Below are 27,300 nucleotides of genomic sequence, written 5' to 3'. Positions count from 1 at the left end.
TATTGCCATGTGTCCTATTGAGGTCACTGCTCTGACATTAGAGGTGTGTGCAGGGCGTGGCATGTGGGATAATGAGAGTCAGATCAATGCTGCTCTTTGTAATGTGCACTTGAGTGCTGAACGCCATGTTCTGGGCCTTTTCTCAACAACTGTGATGCTTTTGTCCACCAAAAACAAGCAGAGGAAAAATGACAGTCTGCCACAGAAGGTGAAGAACTGATGAGGTTCTGTACATGGAAGGACTGCAGCTCAACGGCAGAACATGTGCTTTGCATGCAGAAGAGTCCCAGGTTCAATCAGCGCTGGCATCTCTAGCTAGGGCTGGGAGTTACCCCTGTTTGAAACCTTGGAGAGCTGCTGCCAGTCAGTGTAGACAATGCTGAGCCAGAATGAGCAAGGGTCTGATACAGTATAAAGCATCTTTCTACGCTCTGATTTTGGAAAGGATGTAGCTCAGTGGCAGAATGCAGGTATTGCAGGTCTCAGGTTGTCTCCCGCTAGGGCTGAGAATGTCCCCTGACTAAAACCCTGGAGAGCTGCTGCCAGTTAGTGTGGACAGTACTGAGCTAGATGGACCGAAGGTCTGATTTGGCATAAGGCACCTTCCTGTGTTCCTAATGATGGCTCTGCTTTGACCAGTAAGTGGCGGCGGCTCCATATCAGTGGGGCAGTGGAATCCACGTCAGGTTTTACTCTGAGCTTCCGAGGAGCTGGCCAAGGTGCTGAAGCAAAATTCAGACTAAAACCCGGAATGGATTCCACTGCCCCACTGACATGGAGCCACCAGCCGCCACTGCATACAGTTATTCACACATAATGTTTGATGTTGTGGGGACTGCAGGGTTATTTTGGGAGTCTCTGATGAGCTCAGAAAATAAAGCAACTATTTCCAACTTTTTAAAATAAAAGTTAAAGCAATGGCTCAGTTTATTTCTAAATCTGAGGATTGAAAAGAAAGGGGGGGAGGGGCAGTGCAGTTTTTTCCATTTCTGTCCAGGATCCTGTTTTCCCACAGTGGCTAACCAGCTCCCGCCAGGGAGCCGAGAAGCAAGAGTTGCTCTCCAGCAACTGGTATTCAAAGACAGACTGCCATTGGACATGGAGGCTCCATTTTGCCATCATATCTGAGAGCCTAGGCTCCTTCCTGTTCCAGGGGAGTTGTCTGACTCCCCTTTAAACCATATAAGAATGTAAGAAAAATCCCTGTTGGATCCTAGGTGTGGATTCCACCATCTGCCTTTTGTCTTTCAGCTTTCATTGCATCTCCCTTCAACTTAGAACTGTTTATCTTGCTGTTCAGAATGCTTTTTTTAAAAAATCCCCCTGCCCCCAGCATCCCTGTCAGTTCTTGCCACGGGAACATGTCCTGTTTCATCAGGCAAAGCAAATCACTAAGAATGAACAGGTCTTTTCAGTTGTGGCTCCCTGTCTATGAATGCTTTCCCCGGGGAGGCTCGCCTGACACTGACATTTTTACAGCACCAAGCAAAAGCATTCCTCTTCTCCCAGATGCTGTGTTAGGTTTTTTTTTCTTGGCAGCAATTTGTGCTACTTTTTTTTTCTTTGAGAACTGCTTGTGTTGGTTAAACCCATGTTTGGCATTGGAGAGGTTGTTTTTATGGTTTTCTGCCTCATATTGTGCTTTGCTTTTAATTGTTTTGTTTTCATACGTTGTATTGTAAGATGCTTTTGCAAATCAGCTGCTGCTACTGCTGTTACTGCTACTACTACTACTACTACTGCTACTACTACTACTACTACTAATAAATGTACCCTTTTTTGGACGGAGCATTTATAAGACTGATGAGCAAACAGTAATGCCATGGGCACTGCAGAGAGCACCAAGGCAGCAGTGTTGTGAATTGTTGTACCCAGTGGTGGAAGAACTTCTTGGAAAAGTGCCACCCGTCCATAAAATCACTCCATTGTTTTCTTTTATGTCTGTAGTTTTGTGTGGGTGAGCTTTCTCATGGCTGTGTTTATAGCAACTATTTCGTGTACGCTTGGAATAATTATAGCTATCCAAAGCACATGCACACACCTGTTTGTGGACTGGGCATGTGACATGTGGTGATTGGTAAAAATGGAATGCTTCTAAAGCATTGATAGGCGACTAAAAGCTCTGGGTCCAGCTCTAGCTGGCCTCATGGTTTGCCCCATAAGTCACTTGTGGACTCCTAGTGACCAAATAGGGCCCTTGGGCTCTGTCACCCACCCTGCAGCACCTCGGCCTTTGGACAGAGAGAAGCTGACTAGTGGGACAGTGTGCCCATCTGTGCTCCTGAGCAGCAGGGATTATTCGGGCAACTGCAGATGGGTTGCAACATCCCCCCTCCCTACAGACGCTCCCAACCCACCCATGAGCTCTCAACATTTCCCATACAGTGATGTGGTATTTATGCTCAAAGGGAGTAAGGCCAGGAAGGCAAACTCTGCAGTTGGTTGTGTGCTGACAACCCGCATCTTGCCACCACAAGGGAGCTGTCAGCCTCCCCATCCTGCCCAGTAGTCTGCAGAGTTTTGAGAGTGGAAGACACTTTTTAACTCCTTCAGAAATTATGACGATGCTTGTTGATCTTTACAGCACCATGAGAATACTTGGTACTTGTTGGCAGGGTAACATAATCCAAATTGGCAGGTCCCTGCCCCTAGGAGCTTCCAGTCTTGCCATTTGGTCCCTTCCAGGTCTGTTGTGTATGTGAGCAGTTAAGTCTAAGGATCCTCTTCCCCCTTACTCCTGGAGCGTCGTCACATGAATTGTATGGCTGCAATTGACATCTGGAGTCTCTCCTCTCGTCATCCACTTCCTCCTTCTTCATGGGAGCCCTGAAACAGAGAGGCAGCCTTCCTTTCCGGCTTTCTTTCTATCTGATGTGGAGTCTTCATGACGGGAAGGTGAGGTGTGGCCGGCCTTCCAACTTCAGCTGTTTGTGTGCCAAGGACAGAGAAGTGTCCTGCTAGACAGACAGATGGATTTGGGGGCCTGGTGGAGACAACGCTGTTGAACAAGAGTTAACAAAATGCACTGAATGACAAAGGAAGAGTGAAAAAACCAGACAGTCAGCAACAGCTCTCCTCTGCCTGCTTGTTTTGAGGCAACAGTGTCTCACACCCCAAGTCTTGTTTGCCCTCTGATAATAATTGGGACCATCTACTTCCTGTCTACCTATAACCATTTTGCTAAACATGTGTGTGCTTCAAAAATGGGGAGAACTCATGGGAAGGAATTTATTGGCCTCCCTTCCTTCCCCCCCCCTTGCTTCTCAGGTCTCCTGCCACTTAACTCCTCACCTTCTTATCTCCTGCTTCTGTACTTTGCATCCTCTCCACCCCCTTGCCTGCAGGTCCTGCTATAGTCCCCCACCCGCCATTCAAAGAATCCACATTGTGTGTCAATACTCTATTGTTGTCAACTTTCCCCAAGCAGTAGGGATGTTTATGAATATCCCATGGTATCTACTGAGCTCTCTTTTAAAATGATTCATATGGCATTGGTCTCTCTCTCTCTCTCTGACTATCCTCAGTTCATTTTAAAGTTGTTGACAGAGTCAGTTATCTTTTTCTTTAAGTCAGGGCGGCTAACCTGTGGCCCTCCAAATATTGCTGGACTACCTGTGGCCCTCCAAATATTGCTGGACTCCACCTACTATCATCCTGGAGCATTGGCCGTGTTGGCAGCGGGGGGTGAGGGGCTTCATTGCCATGAAGGGTTGTATCCATCCATCACTACTCTTACTCTGAGTTGACCCACTGAGCGAAATTAATAGGAACAGAGGAAACTGTCTTATACTGAGTCTAGGGATGGGTGAGAACTGCGATTCAGTTCGCATTTCAAGCAGAATTTATCAAATTCTCACTTTCTGAAACAATATGAGAACCGAAACACAGCCACCCTTCGACATTCTCATTTATTGGAATTTTGGGATGTAGTTCGCCAACTAAACAACATTTACAAAAATGCATATATTAGGCGAAAGTGTGCTTAAAAAGGAATACATGACTGAAAATAATATGCAAAAAGGCATGAAATGATGAGAAATGGCTTGCAAAAAGGTGCACCTTTGTCAAAACTGCCTAAAAATGTGTTTATTTGGAGAAATTCACACTAAAATGGTGGAGAATTTTCATGAGGATTTAAAAAAAAAACATTCGCAGATTGCTGCAGAAATGTGGAGGACTGAATTTAACATTATAAAAGTGAGAAAGTGGGAGAACCGAAGCTGACAGATCTTTCCATCCCTAACTGGGTCAGACACTTGGTCCATCTAGCTCAGTATTGACTACACTGGCTGGCAGAATTATGTTCATGGGATTTCAGGCAAGGGACTTTTCCGTCCCTACCTGGAGATGCCAATGGGACCTTCTGCATGCAAAGCGAGTGCTCGGATGCCACTGAGCTGCAGCCTTTAGACACAACTCACTCAGGCCCATTAGTTACTATGAGTCTCCTCTGATTAGGTGGATACAACCCAAGGTGTTTTTTCTAAAAAAAAAAACCACACCAAAGTGGTCCCGGTGTGTCCGTGCTCCCCTCCCCAATCTCTTCCTTTCCTGCTCCCCTCCTCTTCTTGCCGCCTCGTGTTTTGGCCACTGTCCCGAATTTATTCCCAGAGTGATGTCATCAGCTTGCCGGCAGGTCTGGATGTTCTGCCAGCATTCCAGAGAGTTTATGATCACTGGCAGATGCGGCTCCAAGAACACACTGTACCCAGAGCAGAAATTAATGCAGGCTTGAGTGCCGTCCAACCCTCACACACAGGAGAGGAGGGCCCCCCCAGAAAACAAACTGTTTAATGCTGTTTATAAATTATACACTTGCTGATGAAAAATGCATTTATTTCTCTCCCCCTTTCTTTCTCTCTCTCCCCCCCCTCAGCCTTGAGAGTTTAAACTGACTAGAATAATATGGTTTTGTGTTTGCGCTCCTGTTCTGGCAAGGATCTTTGCTCCCTGCTGCCGGGATCTGTTTCTTCTCCCCCACCCCACCCCGCCCTCCCCCAGCCCATACCTGATGAAATGTATTTTATTTCTTGGCACTCCTGTTTGTTTGTCTGTCTTTCTCTTTTTGTTTGTTTGTGTGTTTGGTTCCCAAAGCTCCCTTCTGCTCTGCTATTTATGGTGTTCTGAGGTATGCCCCCGATGTGCCAAATGGGATGCCGAGGCCCCTTTGAAAGCCAGTATGTCATAGATGCTTTTTGTCTGGTGCTGCAAAATATATGGGATCACCACCATCCAGCAAGTTCTTGCTTTTTAAGCTTCTAGACCTCTGCATGAGATGGAGAACATCCTAAGGGTTCAGCAGAGGTCACTCTACTAGAAAACATCCTTCTATCCTCTCTTTTTTCTTTTTTGAGGGTGGGAGGAGAAGATGAGAATGCAAACGTGTTTGCGGCTAGCTGTCAGTTAGAGATCAGATGATGAGCTGATTTATATATTTATCCTGAACCTCTGTCCTCTTCTCTCTCCCCCCACCCCATGCGTGTTATTTTAATGTATGCAATCAAACAATGCACTATCCATTTTTTTTTCTTTTTGCATGGCTTCTGCAGCTCCCCGCCCTTTTTTTTAATAAAAAAGCCAAAAACCAGCCCAACAAAAACCTGCTAATGTTTATCATTTGCCCAACAGGCTCGACAGATTTCTGCTTCCTCTCATGCATCTCCGCTTTAAAGCCCCCTCGTTGCTAAGTAGCAGGCCTCCCTGTACTGTAATGGCCTGATTGTGTATTCCGTTCAGCCCTGTGTCTTATTTTTGTATGCAAGGCAAAGTGTTTTGATGGAGAACGATTGCAGAAGTGTCTGGAGGCTGTTTTGGAGTTTTATAGGCCATACAGTACACTGTGTGCCTTCTGAAACGGAACACAGGCTGCTGAATTTTGGATAGGGTTTGTCATTTCCTACCCCCCCACACTCAGGCTGTCAGATAGAACATTAAAGAAGGAGGACCCGGCAATTATGTAATAACCTCACTTTCTCCCCCACCTTCTGTGTGTGTGAGTGTGTGTGTGTGTGTGTGTATGATTTGGGGTTTTGTTGGTTTTGTTTGCTAAAACAAAATGATACATGGACCCAAAATAGATATCCCTCGCTGCATCCTCTCTTTCCTCCCTCAGATCCTTGTGAATCCGTGAAACACACAAATAGTGCTCCTCATGCAACGAGGGTGCCTTTTAGCCTGCATCCTGTGGTTTTTTAAACTCCAAATACTGATCCCCCCCACTTTACAATGTACAATTCTCCTTTAAAGAAGCTGTGTGTGATGTGTGCACACCTCACACTCTTGATGTCTGAAGGAAATCAGGAGGCAGAATTGATGTCTTGGCGGCGCATTGCAAAAGCTCTCATCCGCCCCTCACTGTCTGCTCACGGAGAGGAGGGAGGGTGGAAGGCAGAAGCCATATTATCAGTGACACCTGAGCATTCATCTGTCTTACAGCCATTAGCATAGGGCTGGAGCGCATCATAGCCATGCAAACGAGCGGCACAAATTTGGCCCAGAGAAGAAGCGGAAGCCTTGGCTAACAATGGCCCAGAGTGCAGTGGTGGCAGCAGCACCATCCAGCCATTATTTATTTATTTATTTATTGTACTTGTATACTACCCCATAGCCGAAGCTCTCTGGGCAGTTTACAGTAGCCACTGGTTCAGAGGAGCCAGGAAGGCTCTGGAGTCCAATCTAATGCTGGCCATGACTCAGAGGCTAGGAAATGACCACAGGCTCTTATCACTCGCCTTCAGCTCTGTCTGCAATATTGCAGTGATGCTGTTAATACTGGCCCACCTTTCAAGGCTGTTGTCAGAAGGCTCTGTATTCTGGTAGTGATGATGAGCCCTCTGGGCACAATCCAAAGCGAGTGCGTCATCTGTTCAGACCTCACTTGCCATGACCTGACATGAATGGGGTTTGCAAAAGACCCTGAAGATACCCAGATGCTTTACACCAGGTCAGAAAGGCCTGGTAGCTCAGTGGTAGAGCATCAGGTTTGCATGCAGAAGGTCTCAGGATCAATCCCTGGCATCTCCAGGTAGACCCTGGAGGTCTGACTCTCCAGGCCTGGCTCAGTATAAGATATAAGAGCATCAGAAGCAGCTGTTGGATCAGCCCAATGGCCCATCTAGTCTAGCATCCTGTTCTCACAGTGGCCAACCAGATGCCCATGGGAAGCCTGCAAGCAGGACAAGCTCCACAGCGCTCTCCCCTCCTGGGGATTCCAGCAACTGGAATTTATTTATTTATTTATTTATTATTTGATTTATATCCCGCCCTTCCTCCCAGCAGGAGCCCAGGGCGGCAATACAGAAGCATACTGCTTCTGACAGGGGAAGTAGAACATAGCTATCATGGCTAGTAGCCTATGTTCTCAGGTTAGTAGCTTACGTATTCTTAGGCTCTTTGTCCATCTCACCCAGAATTGTCTACTCTGATAGGCAGCCGATCTCCAAGGTCTCACAAGAGAAGGGTCTCTCCCCCCCCCCGGTCACCTCCTACCCTAGAGCCTTTTCAGTGAAGATGCCGCAGATCTTCTGCATGCAGAGCAGCTGGTCTGCCACTGAGCTGTCCCCCTCTTGGTGGTACCTTTTTTGAAATTTGGTGACTTCCCATTCATTTTGATGGGGCTCTCACAGAGGATGGTTTTGGAGGATAATGCCCAGTGTTTCTGCAACAGGACTGCAGTAGTCTAGTGTGGTTTGGATGACCAATCCTGCAAGGAGGGACTCCCATTTGCATGAAAGTTGGCAGGCAGGTGGGCAGACATTGCTCTAATAGTCCAACCTTGTAGGCTTAAAAATGAAATAAGATATCAAGTATGACATCACCCTAACAATCATGCTTGACTTAGATATATTTTAAAACAAAATCTAATATGTACTTTTGATGTATGTGTGGGGGTAGTACTGGATGATTTTATTATTATTATTATTATTATTATTATTATTATTATTATTATTATTATTATTATTATTATTATTATTATTATTATTTAGTCCTGCAAAAGCCAGGAAGGTCTCTCTGTGTGATATGTTGTCACAATTGCTTCTTTATGCAACATGATTTTAATAGGTTATATCTCCTTGTTTGAGTGAAATTTGGGTGCAGAGGGGAGGGGGAGGGGGGCAGAGGAAGAGAGAGAAAAATAAAACCAGACCAAACCCAGTGGCTTTTTGCGGGCAACAGAAGAAAACGACGGAATGGGGTAGAGAACAGGCTAAATTTAAAATTGTAATTGGCTGACTTCCACAAGCTTGCGGGTGTTTTAATGACTCATAATAACTTCATTTAAAACCAGCTGAGCAGAAAATAGATTGGAGAGGAGCCTGAGGCCATTATGGATTTCTGTGGAGTTTCCCCCCCCTTCTTTCCTCTCTCTCTCTCTCTCTCTCTCTCTCTCTCTCTCTCTCTCTCTCTCTCTCTCTTTGACAAGCACAGTTTTCGGCAGCCAACAAGGGCACTTGGAAAACTTGGCCGCTTCCCTCTCCTAGGGTTGGTGGTCTGCCCAAGAGAGATTCTATAGAATCCAGTGTTTTGTGTGTTTTTTTCCAGACTGATTAAAAATAGATGCCTTGAGGTATTATTTTAGCATCAGTGTGTGGGGAGCAGTGTGTGTGTGTGTGTGTTTCCTTTGCTCTTTTGATGTGGTAAATGGAACATAAATAAATTGTGGGGTTTTTTAAAAAATGACTGAATTAATTAAGTAGTAAAGTGACGGCAATGCATAAATTTGTTTTGCCACTTTTTTTTGCAAATCCATATTTGCCTCTCCCTCCCTCCCTCCCTCCCTCCCTCGCCTCTCTCTCGCTGCCCCTCATTCTTATCAGTTTCAACACTCACATAATTTGAATATAGCCCCCCATTTTTTATTTTAACTAATAGCACATGGTGCTCTCTGGCTTGCAGGGAAGGAGAGCTGTTTGGTGCCTGTGAACATTTCTGAGGATTGCAGCGTCAGAAAATATGCGAGTTATGAAACTGTGGTTGGAAAGGGGGATGCAGCTTGGAGTTGTTCCGGCCGTAACTTGACCAGGAGCTTGATGCCAAGAACATGACTGTTCATTTCCATAAGTCACTTTGGATGTAAATAGGCGAAATACATGGAGGGGGGCTGGATCTGGATGTGTCTGTATCCCCTGATCAGTTTTTTATAGCATGGTCAGCCTTATGATGAACAAGAGGGTGGAAGGAGGAATGTTTTTTGGGTGAGGGTGTATCCATTATAGCACCAAATAATGGCTTCCTCAGCCCAAGAATAACCATTTGCACTGTAGACATTTCCTTTTTCTCCCTGTGCAGGCTCTGCACTCTCCCCAAATCTGCTCCAGAGGGTTGGAGAGCCCTCAGAGCGGATTTAGGGGGTGCAGGGAGAGGAGAGGGGGGAAGTTCTGTTGCGCAAGTGGGTATCCTTGCGCTGGTAGAATGGGTTAGCTGGATACCACCCTGTGTGTGTAAGGGGGAAGGAGTGCACACTTAGACATATTATTATTATTATTAGACATATTTCGCCTCCGGTGGGGTCCCACCTAGTGTGGGCCGGGCTGCCCAGGATTAGGTTAGAAGCTCTCATTCCAACTGCGTTGTTTCCTTTTAGGGACTTGGGGAACTGTCTTATTATATCAGGGGGGATATCTGGCCCATCCAGCCCAGTGTTGTCTACTCTGGCAGGCAGCAGGTCTTTCACATCCCTTGCCAACTGAGGTCCTTGCAACTGGAGATGCTGGGGACGGAATTTGGGACCTTCTCTGCGTGCAAAGCGTGTGCTCTGCCACTGAGCGATGGTCACACCTCCATTAGGAGTAAACAGCGGCCATTCTCTTATAGGGAGAAATAAAGGAGTGAGGGTCAGCCCCTCTCATCCGCCAAGAATGCATCCCGTATTCATTCCTGTAAGAGGGGGCTGCCATTCACTTTATCTATAGGATACGGAGAAAGGTAGGAAACGGCCTTGTTCCGCGTTAGACTACTGGCCCATCTAGCTCAATAGTGTCTGCACTGACTGGCAGTAGCTCTCCGGGGTGTCAGGCAGGAGCCTTTGCCCAGCTCTACCGGGAGATGCCATCAGGGATTGAACCTGGGACCTTCTGCATGCAACACAGGTGCTCTCCCCGAGTTGGGTCCCTGCTCCACATGGGAAGAGTGTCTGCACACAGAGGCTGGCCTCAGGAGGGAGGCCCACTGCTATCTCTGGGCCCTCCTCCTCATTGTTTCTGCCCGGTTCCAAACCCTGCCAAGTCCAGAGAGAGGGAGAGAGTCGATGAATTGAACAGGGATAGAAGAAAAGAGGAGGACAATTCCCACTTAGGAGCACCGTCTCTTCTTGGTAGAGTTCATACTTTACATACAAAAGTCCCAGGCCATGGTCATCGGCCCCGGCCAGCACAGTGAGTGATGAGGAATGACAGCAGCTGGAGTCCAGCAACATCTAGAGGGCACCCCGATGGCTCTCCCTGGTGTAGGCAATGCTAAGCAAGTTGAACCAATGGTCTGACCTGGTAAATATAGGCCACATTCACACCATGCATTTATTCCACTATTATTCCACTTTAAACAGTCAAGGCTTCCCCCAAAGAATCCTAGGAAGTGTCGCTTGTGAAGGGTGCTGAGATTGCACTATTCCTCTCACAGAGCCACAATCCTCACAACTCTCTGGGAAGAGGGGCTGACTGTTAAACCACTCTGGCCGCTGGAGCTCTGTCAGGGGAACAGAGGTCTCCTAATAACAACTCTTAGTTTTCAGGGGACCTGAATCAGTTTGAGTTAATCAGCTGGCGTTCTGAGATGCTGCTTCCAGATCGTTACTCAACACAATGTCCAGCGACAACTGGAAGAGAAGCTTGGACCAGGATGTGGCCTTTTCCAGTCTGAATGCTAGAAAAACAATTTAGGTCATGCCAGTCTCTTGAAGGCATGCTGAGATGGTTGCATGGATTGGCCCTGCTAAAGGTTTTTGTGACATCCCAGGGTTACTAATCCGCCGGGCACAAGCTGGGAGCAGGCAACTCTTCCACTTCTCCCTTCTCTCTATATATACAGAAGGGACATGGGTCGCTGCTCTTGTGATTGGCATGGAAGCCAACATCTGCTTATGGTTGACAGCCCACTCACTGTGAATGGAGCCAATCTGCTTGAACAAGGAGGACGAGCCTCAAGGCCTTAAGCTATCCCATCTGTTCCATTGATTTATCCATCAATTGTCACCTCCCTCCAGGGTTGAGTCCTCGGGCTAGGCAGTTGCTCTAGAAGGCTGAAGGCCTAAGGCCAGCAGGGTAGACCATTCCTTGGTGCTTAGGAAAGGAAACAGGAATAGACACATGGAAGGTGTTTTGTCTTCCACCAGACATGTCTATGCTAGAAGCAAATTGTGGTGAGATGTCTTCGTAGGATACTGTGCATGGGAGGTGAAGTGATTTGTGTTGTATCACTCCTCCAAAGATGGAGTGGGTGCTCCTTCAGGCTTAGTCAAGTGGAATCCTCACTGTTCACATGATTCCTCACCTCAAATGCACCTGCTGTTGATGTAGCTGAACTTGAAGGAGTTGACATTCTTCTGACGTGATTCCTGGTCATGTCAAAATCACAAATCCCTTCTTTGGGGGCCCTGTGTCATTCTTATTTTATTATATTTATTTATTTATTACATTTATACCCCGCCTTTCTTTTCATGATAGAAACCCAAGGTGGCTTCCATATGGTTCCCAGGTGGTCTCCCATCCAGGCACTGACCAGGCCTGACCCTGCTTAGCTTCAGCAGGGTGCTGGCATCATGTGCCTTCAGACCATAGCCTGGGACCATAGCCTGGGAAATTCTTCCCTTCTTTCTGTCCTTTCTCATCATTTTCTCACTACCTCCTTGCCCATCCTCCTCATAAAACTTTACCGTGGCTAAGTTAACAGTTAAATGGATACAGGGCAACAAGCTTCTTACCCAGTTGTAGGCTTGGGAAGTTAATGAGCCATTGCTTATCTAGCTTTGTAGAGGGAAAAAACAGGGTTTTGGAAACTGTTTGAACATCTAAGCAAAAGGGAATGAATCCTGCAGGGCTATGGTGGTGTCTGCATGTCAGTGGGGAAGTAGAATCCGCTCTGGGTTTTAGTCCTAACTTTCAAGCTGAAGCACCATGGACAGCTCCTTGAAAGTTCAGACTAAAATCTGGCACAGATTCCACTGCCCCACTGACATGGAGCCGTCGGCTGCCACTGCATTTTAAACAGATGCTCTTCGGTGATCCTCTTGAGAACACTGAGGGTAAATCTGGGCTGACTTCCTCAAAAAAGGTGTTTGGAAGGTGGAATCATCTTTTGGTGCCATGCTGCTGAAAGAAGAATATTTGGTGCAAGTGACCACATGTTGTACTAGTGACTGACAGTTGTTGCTCCCCCATAAAATTAAATTAAGGGTGGCATACAGACAGCAACTCTGCATAGTAGATTGATCCCCCGCCCAAGTGGCAGTGTTTTCAAATGCAAATAACTGTATGAAACATAATCGCTGGCTGTGTATTCTTACCATTACCCATTTTCAGTTCCTGTATTGCAGCCCAAATCTTTCCAGTTTCTCAGGCAACAATTTGGGTGTCATTTTTAGTTGTCAGGTAGACGTTAATAATGCTCAGATAATGATACAGTAAAAGCAGTTGAGTACACTCGCTCTTGGCATGGCCTGAAGTGAAGGAGGAAAAAAGATGAAGGGACCCTCTGACTGCCACTCAGCAAGTGTTTCTGTTTTGTGTGTGGAGCTTCTGGTCTTCAGAATGGGGAATGTTTAGGTGTTCACCACCTCGCCCTTTTCCAAAAATGTCAAGCACAGCACCTTGTAATGTAACACCTCAGTTATGGAGAGAAGAAAGGAGAAATCAAAGCTATGAAAATCAGCAACCATCTTTACATCCAACAGCCTCGGTGACAACAATTAAGGGTTCAGACACACCAAAGGCAATTGGACGAGTGTCATTTTTAACCCGTTGGAACTTTTTTACTACTTCCTAACATCAGAAGTGCCCTGAACCAGGGAGCCCCAGTTCTTCTCCTCAATAAAACCATTAAACTGAATGGGTATTGGGGAGTATTATTGGGTGTATAAAAATAGCAAAGCATCGGTTTCAGAACATACGAGTGTGTTGAAGGTTTTTGCAACTGCCATCCTTTAACCGGCTGCATATTTTGTGACCTGCTGGATGTTTCGCGGAAGATATGGACAGATATTAAAGACTTGCTGCTGCTTTATTCTAAGGAGCTGAAGGAGACAGCTGGCAGCTGATCAATTGCCTCTGCATTTTTCAGTGCAAAAGCCCAAGGGAGGTAGAAGAGAATCTATTTCCCACCCACCCCCTTTAAACGAATGCAAAACAAGTAAGAGTTTGGAGAAGGATTTGTGGATGTCCAGGTGCTAACCTTTCCCTAGGAAGATTTGGCAGAAGGAGTTTGATGGTTTTATATTCAAGACCAGGAAATACTTTCTGTTCCACTCCTGTCCTGGCTTCCCTTTTCCTGGTCTGTTTGGCTGATTCCCCCTAAGAGAAGGGGCAGAGAGCATGCATAGCCACTCTGAGAACAGGATGCTGAACTAGACTGGTCCTTGGACTGATCCAGCACCCAGATTCTTCATATGAGTCACAATAAGGGAGGGCTGTTGCCATTACGCCCAGCCTGTGGTTTCCGGGAACCACCTGATTGACCACTGTGCATACAAGATTCTGAAGCAGATGAGCCTTTAGCCTGAACCAGCAGGGCTCTTCTTGTGGTGGCCTCCTGTCGCGCCTGATGTGCCTTGTATACGTGGACTGTATCACATGGCTATTTTCATTATGTAGCCAGAGTGTCCTATATACCCAAACACACAAAAAAAGATTCTGTCTCTATAACTTTTATTGTTGGGGACTTTGTGCTTTTATTGTTGCAGAGTATCCCCATTTTTTGAATGACCCAATAATGGAATTGGATCTCAACTCTCCACATCCCAGGAAACCATAGGAACTAGGAATGTGACTGATGAGCCATTACTGTAGTATGCTCTGGACCAGGGGTTCCCAAACTGTGGTCTGTGGACCACCAGTGCTCTGTGAGCTTCATTTCAGGTGGTCCGTGGCATGTCCACATTAAATATTCCTTTTGATTTTTAATTGTATTTCCATTGCTTGTTTTATTTTATTACAGTTTAAATTCTGTGGGATGCAAATTGTAATACAGTAAAATGCAATATAAGACATGAAAGGAGCAATAAACATATAATTAAAAGCCATCTAGTATCTAGCACAGTGCATTACAACTGCTACAACAGGCGCAAAAATAATCAAGTGGTCCACCAAGATCATCAGCAATTTTCAGTTGGTCCATGGGGGGAAAAGTTTGGGAACCACTGCTATGCCATTTGCAGGAACAGTGAGACACACTAAAATCATTGAAAGAGGATGAAGAGATTGTGTACTGTCCCGGTTCACTTGTTCACACTATAAAATAGCAAGTGAGGGCTATGATCAAGTACTTGAACTAGTCCTGAACTGGGAACCCAAATGAGTCCATGGGAATCTGAGTCCTTTTCAAGCACAGAAGGGAACAGAGATGGGCACCATCAGCTCTTGTGATTGTCAGGTGGTATGATGTTCCCTGATTGGCTAGGCTGAGTGAAAATACAAGGACTCTGTCCTGTCCTTCTGCCCTTGCTTGGTCAACAGAAGAGAAGGAGAATCTTCTGCCTAAAGTGCTCTGGGTCAGCCCTTTGCTTTATTTCCGCCTTCAGCTGCAGCAACTGACCTTAGAAATCCTGGGGCTGGAGAACATCCTCTTCAAGTCTGGATTTGGGGATGGCTTCCCACAACTCCAGACTCACCCAAGAGTTTCCAGTCCACGTGAAATGCTGAGTTTCTTCATGCTGAATGGCTCAAGTGGCCTTGATGCCCAACAGACTGACAGGATTGTGCCTTGTGCCTCAAGGGCTCATCAGTCTGTTGGGCATCAAATTTAGAAGATAAGGAATTGCTAAACTTTCTCCTCTAGCTTTGAATAGATAGCAAATCTTTGGGATGTTGCGGGAGGCTTTTGCCTACTGTTGAGTTTGGAAACATTGCCTGTCAGAATTGGGACTTCTTTGCTAGCCTCCATATTTATGTCTGGGTTCCCCATCCATGCCCATTGCTCCCATCCCTCTTGACAAAGTGAGTGGCAGGCCAGCTGGCCTTAAATGAAGGCAAACATTCCTGGATCCTGAGTAGTTAGGGCAGAGAGGGAAATTGGCTTTCAAAGCCTGTCATGGGCTTTTGCAAAAGGGGTGCTGCCAATTTTCTTCCCGCCATGCGTGCTGAAGGACAACTACCCAGGGGTTTGGGTGAGGAAGAGCGTGGGGAGAACTTGCTGTCATTCCAGAGGGCCTAAGTGACTGCAGAATCCTGCTTGAATGGAAAAAGCACTCTGTTTTTGCCAGCCGTGTTGAGCAAGTATCTTTATTAAGCAGGGGGCTATAAATCTGCTTGTATAAACACCAGCAGAAGACCGGCTGAGGATGCGGTGCCAGGAGATGAGGCATGTTCTCGAACACACAGCTGACTCTTGGCAGCACACGGGGTCCCATCTCTCCAGGGTCAGTCATCGGAAGATATCTTTATACTGTACGCAAGCTCAAACAACTTGCTAAAAATACTGCCTTTTACCTTTTCCTTTCTCCCCCCACCAAAACAAAATCCATGCCAAACATTTTTTTAAAAAACAATCCTGTTTACACTGAAGCTGCTAGCTTCAGCGGGTTCCTTAAAAAAATAAATCTAAACAACCACTCTTTGATGTATTGCTTTTGAATGTTCCATCCCTGATGTTCCACGCTTTTAATAAATATCTCTCCTTGTTTTTTTCTGAAACCCTGGTGTAATAAGCACTGATGCTGGCTGACATTTTCCTGGTGACTCACATAGTAAAATTAACCTTGAACTATTTGCATATTCAGTCGCCTTGTTCTCTGCCTTGGCGTTCACTGTCTTTCTCCTGCCCCCCACCCCACCCCATCTCCCAAGTCTTTCTTATGTATGTGTACATTACAAGATTTCTGGCTTGGTATCACTTTTTGTTTTGCTGATTTGATTTAGAGGGAAAGGGGAGGGGAGAATATCTCAGCCTGGAGTACACATCTACTTAAGCAAAAGAAAGAACACCCAGTTCTAGCCTTTGGAAACTGGCAGGTCGCGTACTGTTCCCTGACTGATAAGAGGTACTGTAAATAAAACTGTACGCCGCAGCCTGTCGTAAGATGCCCTGTGTCTGCACTTATTGTTCTGACAGCTTTTGCTTTTGCGGGTCGACTGTTTTGGGACGCTCTGTACTTCCCTTATGTAACCAAGCATTCGTATCACATTGGAACATTCAAGATGTTTATTTTAAAATCTCCAGGATTCCTCCCCCCTTTTAAAAACATCCCAAATAGATATGATGGCAACACTTCACTTGCTTTTCATTTCCCCCCCCCCCGTGGTTTCTTCTCCCAGTTTTCTTACTGAAGTCTTCCTCCCCCTTTCTTTCTGAAAGGCAATCTAGTCCAACCCCTTTCATCAAAGTCCAGCCCCACCCCAGTCAGCTTCCCTGCTCATCAGGCCAATGCCATCCCAGAGCCCACGGACACAAGGTGCAAGTAGGTCCTTGCAGAGGGAACTGCTCCATGCAGCTCAAGCCTTCCTTGAGGACAGGAAAATGGGGCTTTCTACCCCAAATAGGTTGCCCAGTCAGAACCTGGGAATGAAGAGAAGGTACCCACTCATTCTCCCAGGGAAATGTAGTTGGGTGCATTCTCCACTAATTTAGGCATATGTGAAGCTGTCTGAAGCAGCCCACCGGCCCGGCTCCCCAACACTGGATGGGTCAGCATCCACAAGTGCCACTGCGCCCCCCCTCAGTACCTCCTGTGGAGCCTGTGAAAGGCTGACCAAGTTTCCCCTCCAAAATCCATAATGCATGAGAGGCTGTTTCCTCTTTCTGCCCAGTTCCTGTTTGCGCTGGTCCAGCTTCTCTCACCTACACTGAACATGCTTTAGACATGCCAACGTTTCATGGGATACCATGGGGTCGGGCACCCTCCTTCCCTTCCATTCTGAAGAGAGGAGAGGTGCAAAGAACTCTGTGAACGAGTGTGGCGGTGGCTGAGGTAGGTGCCTTTTTCCATGGGCGAGAGGGCTGACGAGGGGCATGGCTTTTTATTTGTTATTGTTTATTAATTAGGCCCTAGTCCAGCATGCTAACCACTACACCGCTCTGGTTCTCCGGTGTAATAGGACAGAGTTTGGCTGTTGGTCCATTGGTCCATTGGTCCGTCTAGCTCAATATTGTCGACACAGGTTGGCGGTGGCTCTCCAGGGTTTCAGGCAGGAGTCTTTCCCAGCCTCACTTGGAGATGGATCTGGGACCTTCTGCAAGCCAAGCAGGTGGTCTGCCACTGAGCTACAGCCCTTTCCTGCCTCTCCACAAATCATAAAATTAAATTCTTATGCTAGAAATGTGTATCTGGGGAGGGGGAGCAGAGGGTGTTTGTTAGCGCTCTCAGGATCTGTGAGACCTGAGCATGCCATGTTTCCATCACTACTCCTGGAAATTGAGGCCACAATGAGGCCAGTGGACATCAGCCTTGTTCCAGAGAGTATAGCAAGAGAAGAATTTTGTTCAGTCTGAATAACCAGCCCTTAATCCACACCTCTCAGACCAATACACAAACCAGAATGCAATAATCCTTTGGATTTCACACTTCTCTGAATTTTGTAAAATAGGTCTTGGCTCTAAAATAAAATGAAACATGAAAGTATGTTAAAATGTATATTTTTAAAGTTAAAATACATTCAGGAAATGCATGCATTGAGATTAAACACGTGACTGAATATGAATTTTTGTGTGGATTTCACAAAGCAACGCTCTCAGATTAAAGCAGAACGGACTAATGAATGAGCACATGTGGAATTGAAATGGACCAGAAATGGGCTGACCCATCCATCCCTAACGGAGTCCTTTTGTGTGTGCATGTAGATGCTCTGCTATTAAGCAGTATCTCTGCATTCAAACCTCTTGTTTACAGATTACGCTTAAATCTTAGTATTGTTAGGATGTTGAGAGGTTTTTGAGGCCTCCTTTCCTTAGGTACAAAAGATCAGAGAACCGGTGACTCTTGAAGTGGCTAGAGTGGGTGCCCCTTCGACCATCGTGGCCCCTCCCACGCCTTCCCCCACCCACCTCCAATATTTAGAATGGCAGGTCTAGGGCAGTAGGCTTAGTGCAGGGGGACCCATGAAACCCCAACATCCCCACGCAAATCCATCTCCCGAAACTTTGTCCCCCAACCTTACTGTGTTGAGCTAGAAAGGTCTGCAGGGGGGAGTTTTACTCACATTCGCTTGAGAGCAAGTGGAACCCTTCACCCAAGCGTCCCTTTTCTGGGGGGGGGGTGCATCCTCAATTGCGTGGAACATGAATAAAAGCAGACCTTCCCCACTCGGTACAGGAAGGTCACAGTCTGAGTGGGTGGGGCCAGCATGCATGTGGACATTGGGGGTGGGGCTTGCAGCACCACCCTTTCCCCCTCCACCAGTGGTGGCTGAGGCCCATTCGGACTGGTGAAGCAGAAGGCGGGGGGGCAACAGTAAGCGAAGCCAGAGCCGGTGACGGGCAGAGGCAACTAAATCTGGTTTTGTCCCCCTCTTTCTCCTCCCTGCTGAGTTCTACAGGGGGCAAAACTGAGGCTGTAAACACACCCATCGCCTGCCACAAAGCGTTTCCATTGGCCCCACCTGGAGGGGGAACGGGTTGAACTGCTGGTCACTTGTGAAATCTCTTTGAAGGTGAATTTTTAAAGAAAAAACACACTTGAGCTGCTCCCACCAGGTTTGACAGTAAAAAGGGGTGGGGTTTGTCTAGCGCTGTGTTCCCCCGCTTTCAGAAGAGAGAGGTGGAGACACCCTGGCACCGGCAGAACAAGGGGTGTGCTTCTACCCCAGACTAAGGAGGAGGAACATGACAACCAGTGCCACCCCCCGGAACTGGTTGTAAGTAAGAAGGCAAGCAGAGGAGGGCAGACTCAGGGTTGCGTCCACAGTAGTAGTGCTAAGGAATGTGTCCCATCAGTGCAAGGACTCCTGCTTGAGTGGCGGGACTTCCCACCCTCTCCTCCCCCCAGATCTGTTCTAGGGGTACCCCCAACCCTCCAGAGCAGATTTGGGAAGGGCACGCTGGGAAGAGGAGAAGGGGGAAATCCTGTTGTGCAAGCAGAAGTCCTTGCACTGATGAGACAGGTTAGTTGGATCCTGCCCTGACGTTGGGGTGGCAGTGCCCCCATTCACCTCCGTGGACCAGTGTCCACTGCCATCCCCACTTTTAACATTGGATGCTCAGTGACTGCCTCGACGTGGTCCATGTTGCTTGGACATGTGCTGTGTGCTCCTCCTCTAGCTGGCAGCTTGTTTTCTCCAAATGGAGCCAGACGTGTTTCACCAGACATTTCCTCCTCCTCCTCCTCCTCTTCCTTCTTTCTCCTCTAGTGCACAGCCAATGAGAAAACCATGGCTAATGTAGAAGTAAATCATCACAGGATAAGATCCTGCACCCGAGTTTCAAATGCAGCTCACTCTACTTTTGCAAAGAACAGTGATAAAAAAACATGGACAGATGAGTGGACGTTGTGGCATCAGAGCAGCTAAACCAAGAACAGCCACAGGCCTACTGTGACAGTGAAGTACCAGAAGAAGGAGAAGAGAGCATCCTTGAATATGTACAGAGTGGTCTCTGCTGCCCGCCCCCCGCCAGCCACATCTCGTTCCCTTCATCTGAAATTGTGGAGAATGATTTGCAAATAAGAGGCTGAAATCTTGAATCTAGGAGGCACTCTTGGGCTCTCAGGCGGCTGGAAGTGTGCAGGGGGTCATGAGAGCATACAGAATTTGGGAGAATGGGCAGGGGCTGAATCCCAAGCCAAAATTAGTCTTGGGAGCTGTGAGCATTGTCATAACTCATGCACAGAGCATCTTTCTCTTTGCACTAATTACAGGTTGCTTCTTGTGGGGTTTAGGAATCAAATTAAGCACTCGTAACGGGCATGTTTTTTCTCCTGTTCTGAGACAATAGAAACCAGTGTTTGTGGAATTCTCTCCTGTCTTGTCTCATCTTCCATGCTTCCCCACTACCACCACCAGCCTAGAAAGTGTGTTGGGCTGATGCGAGCCAAAATAAACCTTCTGATTCCCCCACCCCAGAGCCTTCAAGGTAGTGGCTGAGACCGCACTGGCCTTTTAGGTCAACGATTCTGGAACAAAACATTCCCTGAAGTGCCTTTAGCATGAAGGGCTGTAATAGTTCTCAAATAGAACTGACCTTTCTAATTATGTCGGTAATATAGCTGTGTTTATTATTTAAGCAGGGCTTGGTTGTGAAAAGGATGGGGGGTGAGAGAGAGACATGGGCAAGAGAGTTGGCATCTTGTCCTTTTTTCGTCACTCCTCTCCTTCAACCTAGGCCTTGCATCTTTGGATGGATTTCAAATTGGCTGCTCTTAGTTGCCCTCCAGTGTACAGCTTTTGTGAAACGGCCTCCCGTGCCTTGAAAGTCTGTATGTTCATAAAATGAAATGAAATGTACAGGCAAGCAAAGGAAACACAGGCGTGCGGACTGTCTTTTCTAATCTCTCAGCAGACATGTGATGTCATTGTCCTACCTCTTCTCTCTTACGCAGACACACACACACTCCATTCCTCCTTTCTTTTTAGGGACTGGCCATGTGGTTTAGGCACACTTGAGTTGTTTTGAATGCAAACTTGACATCGCCCCGCAAGCAGCCATGAACAACGTATGCACAGTAAACAGGCAGACTGTCTTATTGATTAACAGATGAGACCTCTATTATCGATCAAACCTTGGCGAGAAAATTTATCACTTTTAATTTCACCGCTGCCAAATATTTCTGCCTGTGAGCCAGCCGTTACTGAGACAATTTAAAGGCAGAGGGATTCTTTTAAGCAGGGAAGGGGGGGGGGCTCTCCTTCTTCCTGCGGCTTATTTGGGGACCCAGTGCAGTGTGGCGAGGAGAGGCTGTCGGTGAAATGCTCTGTGGGAGGGAGCACACTTCGAAAGAGCAATACTGGGTGGAAGGACAACAGTTTTGTTGCGATACCTTCAAGGCCAAAACACTCGCTGTGGCAAGGGAGAGGCGGGGAAGACATTCCATTTGGTTCACATTTAAAGCCGTATATATCGGTTTTGCACTTTCCGAAATAGTCTGAGAACCAAAACACAGCCGTCCTTCAAAATCTGCACTTATCCAAATTTTGTGATGCAGTTTTCCAAACAATGCTTACAAAAATGAATATTTTAGGGGAAAGTGTGCATAAAAATGAAGATAGTAGTGAAAATTTCATACAAAAATGCATGCATTAGTCAAATGCATACTAATTAGTCTAAACTTTTGTGGGCCAGAGTCTGCCACGATAAATCTGTTAGACTTTTAAGATTTCACACGACTCTTTGCTGCGTTTACTGCAGCAGACATAGCAGGGCTGCCCCTGTGGAATGGGGGTGGGAGGAGGCAGGTGCCTGCATTGAATCAAAGCATGTAACAGGCTTGCCAGGTTCCAACTTGGACAATTTTTTTCTGTTAAAACCGCATTTGTCCAGCGGTATTCCAGGAATCTGGATTATCTAGAGCAGGGCTGGGGAAGCCTTTTTCGGCCTGAGGGCCACAATTCCTTCTAGGCAGCCTTCCAGGGGCCACATGCCAATGGTGGAGCAACTACTGTGAATTTTACCTGTGTACAGTACAGTGTGTAAGTTTCTACACAGACTTACACACCCCTCTCTGTTCTCCATCCAGACCAGCAAGAGACATTATCAGAGTCCAAGGACGCAGCCCAGCCAGACAAAAATATTGGGTGCCAAGTGGGGCCAGTAAGGGGTGTGGCTTGGGGAGAGTTTTGACGGCCCGGCAGAGAGGTCTGGAGGGCCACATTCAGCTCCCCTGAGGTTCTGCATACCTGATCTAAATGAGCTAGTCCCTGCTGGATGAGGCCAATGGCCCATCTAGTCCAGCATCCTGTTCTCACAGTAGCCGATCACACACTAGACCTTGTTGACCCACCACTATCAGGGACTAAGTGATGGTCAATCAGGGCCTTTTCTGTGTTGACCTCGACACCTCTGGGACTTCCCTGCTTCTGCCACTAAGGAAGCTGGTTAAGAGTTGAGTTTTCTAAGAGGGCTGGTTTTTCGCTGTCTGGATGAAGGAGACATCGGGTTCCTGCTAGCCTTCAGTGACTCATTTGTTTGATTGCTGCTTTAGGCTGCAGTCTCACACCCATTTACTTGGGAGTCAGGTGGCCACTTAGGCATCACCAGAAAAGGAAACCCATCACATATGAAAAGAGGACAAAAGAATGCACAGCTTTGCATAGGTTTGCATGTGCTGATCTATACATATATCAGTGTGAATTTAGAAATGATTACTATAGTGTATATGGAAATGCAATCCATCTCACCATAGCAGAGAAGACTGCGGCCAGGACACATGAGCATTGTACTTGAGAGCATACTGCATTGAACTCAGTGAGACTTACTTCTGGTAGACTTTTATAGGATGGCTCTAACAAACATACACTCAAAACAACATACATATGCAAACATATCTGAGGGTTGGTCAACCTGGCCCCTCTAGATTTCATTGGACTCCAACCCCAATCAGTCTCTGCCATGATGGCCGATGGTGGCAACATGGAGAGGGCCATAGATTCCCCATATACACAGAGGCCCCTCCCTCTCCAACCAGGAGTTCTTAAAGAAACATGCCTGTTCCCTGCTCAAATGCAAAAGAGCTATCAAAAGTGCAAAGCACCCCCTCCCCCAAAATATGTTTTTTAAAATAAAGACCAGTTTATAACTCTCTCTCCTCCAGTCCTCTCCTTCCTTTCTGTTCACTCCTTTTTCTTCCTTTCCAAAAGAACATTCAAGGTTACTTTTATCATAGCCAAATCCCGTGTGCTAGCTTCTTGGAACAGATGAATCGAACTTCAGAATCTAGCAGTTATGTTCACAGCTTTGGCCTAACAGCATATGCTCAGAAGACTGTGCCTGTGTCTATATAGTGGGGTCTATTTTTATCGGCAAGTTTCTTATCTGCTGTTTAGACATCCGGTGCACACTTGTTTCCCTCATTATGACGAGAGCCTGTGACCCAACAGACGCCGCATATCTTGGTAGCAATTTTCTAAGAAATACCACAAATACCACACCTTACTGATAGTTGTGGAAATAACTGTATGCCTTGGCGAACTCTGTTGCTTTTGCCACTTTCTTTATCTGATAGTGACATAGTCTTTCTCTGTGAATTCCATGGTGTGCAGACGGTATGTATTATTGGGGGGGTTGTTGCGGTAGGGTGGGAGGCAATTAAAATGAGATTACTAGCCTCTCTGACAAGGCATTGATGTATAATGATTTTCAAGGAAATATCAGACTGGGACGTCGGAGACCAGGGCTCAAATCCTCACTGTGCCATGAAGCTCACTGGGTGACTTTGGGCCAGTCATTGTCTCTCAACCTAACCTTCCTCACAGGGTTGTTGTGAAGATAAAATCAGGAGGGGGAGAAGCATGTGTGTACACCACCTTGAGCTCCTTGGGTGGGATATACATGATGTTGTTGTTTGTCTTTGCAAAGAAGTGGTCAATGTAATAATCCACATCTATCCATGCTCACAGCCATCTTGATACTGCAGCATCAGGATTGCTTTGCTGGATCACACCTAGAGCCCATCTGTTTTGGCACACCATTGCCAACGGATGCTTACCGAGAAGTCTGCAAGCAGGGCATGATTGCAACAACCTCCCCCTGTTGAGGCTTCATGTAGCTACCAAGTATGTTAGAAATGCATGTGCTAATTCCCACATAGGTGGTCCTGACTGTCCCTGTCTCCACCTCTGTCTCTCTGTCTCCAGAAGCCACCAGGGCCCCCATCCTGACCACAGAGTGCTGCGTATATCCCCTGCCACATGTATAGGAGAGTTTAGAGTATGTCGGAGCCCCCACCCGAAGCTAAATTGAGGCAGAACCACTTAGGTGGAGAACAAAGCCTGCCTCTTGGGAGATTATCTTTTCTGAATTAAATTCTTTCACATGTTGATTCCAAATCCCTTCCCGTTCCTAGAAGATCCCGTACTGATCTGTGTTCCTTCCGTATCGATGGCAGAGCTTGGACGGGCCGTATATCGATGTCTACTGCCAATACATCATAGCTTCTCAAATCCCTTGAGTTCAAGTGGACATTTTCTTTTTCTACCTCCCTGCTTTGAATGTACAGCAGCTCTTAACTGCAAATATATCACAGTGTCAGTGTGGACTGGATTCTGAACCATTTGATGTTCTCTTTTGTTTACAAAACACGAGGTCATATTTTAGAGGTTCCTTATCTTTGTGGTTATGAATTAACCTTTTCCACATAGAGAAATTCTTGGAGCTGAGAAGTGACCATTTAAAAATAAATTAAAAAACAATTTGTAATTTAGGAAAGTATTTTCAGGAATCCTCTAGACCCCAAAAGAATTCACTGTAGGAAGGATGTTAAGAATGCTCCTACTGCTGTTCTTAACTGTCAGGTGCAGAGCACCCCAACCTTATCCAACTGAGGATTCAACAGTTTTCTTGTTTGAAAAACCTATTAACTGTTGTTGGATGCTGGGGCACATCATCTGCACAAATTTACGTATAGGCTTAGGAAATTCTGCGGGAAAAGAGCCTTGCAACGAAGCCAGTTGATGTTTCAATAGAAGCTGCTCTTAACACTGAGTTTCCCTTCCCTGGTCTAATAACCTTCAGAGGTACTGGAGCTTGGGGTGCACTTTGTTTCAGGATGAGTGAAAATAGAACCCAATGGGGCCCATTTCATTAACCCTTTACCAGCCTGGTGCCCTCCAGACAGTTTGGATAGCAACTCACATCAGCTCCAGCCTGCAGTGCCGTATGATGCAGGGGCTGATTAGAGTTGAAGGCCAACATCTGGAGGGCACAAGTTTGGCAAAAGCTGGGTTAAATTTTCATTAAAATTTAAATGAAATTCCAGTTAAAATTCCAAAATATTGCAAAGAGGAAAAAAGAAGGTCTGAACAGGAGACCCATTTGGGAGTTAGCCTATTAGGGTGGTGGTGGCAGCACTGAGTCCAGGGGCCACACAAAACATGGTCTCAACATTCATGAAATAAATGCAATTTTAATTAATTAAATAATGAAACAAATAAGTCTTTTGATTCCTCAAGACAAATGGAGGTCAAAATGGGGGCACTCCTTGCACAACCCTAACAAGAGGTCATACTGGTAACATGCAATTTGGCCAAGTGTGTGAGCTGGGATGTCCAAAGTTCACTCTTGTGTCAACCATGAACTCAGAAGCTGTGTTTGGACATCACGTGGTTTATCATAACGGGAATGAGCCTGGGTGAGTGAGCCTTGGCTCATAGGCTCTCCTCTGGTATGGCCACAAGGAGATGTTCGAAATTTTCACTTTCAATTTCAATAAACCACAGTTCAACCTTGCATCCAAACTCTAAATTAATCTTAGATATATTATGCTGAAGCAAGACAGCTTCATAAATCATGGTTTGAAGTTTGTCTTGTTTCAACAAACCACAGTTAACAGTTAACCATAGTTTGTTAGGTTCAGACAACACAGCAAGCTGTAGTTAATCAAAGACAGAAGCAAAAGCTTCTGAACATCACGTCTATGGCTGCACTGGAGAAGGGGAGGGGGGAATGCATGCACCAGGAGAGGCAGACTAAACTTGTGCTGAACAGAATAAACCATGATTTATCATGACATCTAGACACAGCAACTTGGTGGACTTAGGCAAACCTGTTTCTCTCAACCTCAAGCCACCCTATCTATATGATGGGAATAATGCATAAAGTATCTTGAAAATATGTGGAGTACTGTGAACATGCCATGGTGTTATATAACTGCTAATTAATTATTTAGCAGTGCTGGAGAGAAGTTATTGCCCCTTTGTTAATTGCATCTTCCTTAAAATACTTAAAACTACAACTGCACTTTTGTGTAGCAGCCGTTCATTGCAAAGGGATTTCTCAAGAGACCTTCCTTGTGAATTGCATCCTAAAAACATTCTGGTATGGTTTATCCCGAGTGTAGATCTTGCATGTCCATAGAGTCTAAAGTTAGTCCTACTCAAAGTAGACCCTTTGAAATTAATGGACATGAATAACTTAGGTTCATTAATCTAAGTGGGTCTACTATTCTAAACAAAAATTAGATACAATCCAGAGGCTTCAAATTTTATTTATTTTATCTCTAAGTATGCCTGCACCTGTTCTGGGGTCTCTCTGTTCAAAGAAGTGTATTTTATTCATTTTATTGTGAATGTTCAATGTTACCACTGGGATGAGTTTTTTGACAGGGATACTTTAAAGATTGATCGTTGAATCTTGGAAATATATATTTTATAATTCTCTCTCTCTCTCTCTCTCTCTCTCTCTCTTTCATAGCAGGTGCCAAAGCCTTTGTCTGTGATCACTGTGGTGCCCAGTTCTCTAAAGAAGATGCTCTGGTGACTCACAGGCAGACACACACTGGTAAGTGTTGGGGAGTGGCCACAGTCTCCAGATTTCTCAACACTGTGGTTTGTTTGCACAACTGCATTGCTATTACAGGATTCCTGGAAAGACCCCACATGTAGGGATGTCAGAGGATTCTGACAAAATTCTGGGTGTGGAAATTGCTGAAAAGCTCCAAAACATCTGGTTGGGCAAGGCCAGTGTCAGGCATTGCAATAATCTTCGGAGAGAAATCATCAATATGTTTGCAACTGACTTAAGGCTGCTGTGCCTCTGATCATCACAAGTTGGAGGAAGGCAAACGCTTTTGATAAACAGTTTGCTCAATACCAGTTGCTCAATCTCTGGTTTCAGTCTTGATCAATGTACTGTTTAATTCAGCTCACCTGAGCTGGGATGTATGAGATCAACAGTTTTCCCACTGAAAGACTTTTGGAAGGTTCCTTTGTAGCACTAATATGGAGCCTGTCATTGTGAATGAGTTCACCCTGTGTGCCCATTTCCCCTCCTTATGTTAGAGAAAACATGCTTTGTACAAGATGTCATGAAGCTCCAGTTGTGAACTGGTGGGATGGCCGTGGAGGCAATGTGTTCCAGCAAACACAACTTCCATAGCTACCTTGACCTACCTCATCAGGGATGAAGAGCCTGGTGGCCAGTCATCAGGGATGATGAAAGATGGAGAGCAGCTAGATCCAGAGAGCCACAGGTCTCCATCCCTTCTTTATGGGAACGTATCCTTGAGCTAATAAC

At 46.1% G+C, this 27,300-nt stretch overlaps 1 protein-coding gene across 7 annotated transcripts in view; it reads left to right on the top strand.

Moving 5' to 3' along the window:
• Positions 1-27,300, top strand: part of ZBTB16 (zinc finger and BTB domain containing 16) — a 207,494-nt gene that overhangs the window by 97,278 nt on the left and 82,916 nt on the right. For 6 of the 7 annotated variants that reach the window (XM_061592324.1, XM_061592326.1, XM_061592323.1 and 3 more), the window contains exon 4: positions 26,479-26,565. In XM_061592324.1, the coding sequence (XP_061448308.1) occupies positions 26,479-26,565 (87 nt within the window). The remainder of the gene's footprint in view (positions 1-26,478; positions 26,566-27,300) is intronic. The other variant, XM_061592327.1, reaches the window with a different exon arrangement.

This window comes from Rhineura floridana, chromosome 12 (genome assembly GCF_030035675.1).
Source record: "Rhineura floridana isolate rRhiFlo1 chromosome 12, rRhiFlo1.hap2, whole genome shotgun sequence".
NCBI lineage: Eukaryota > Metazoa > Chordata > Lepidosauria > Squamata > Rhineuridae > Rhineura > Rhineura floridana.
This window is presented reverse-complemented; position numbering and strand designations above follow the sequence as displayed.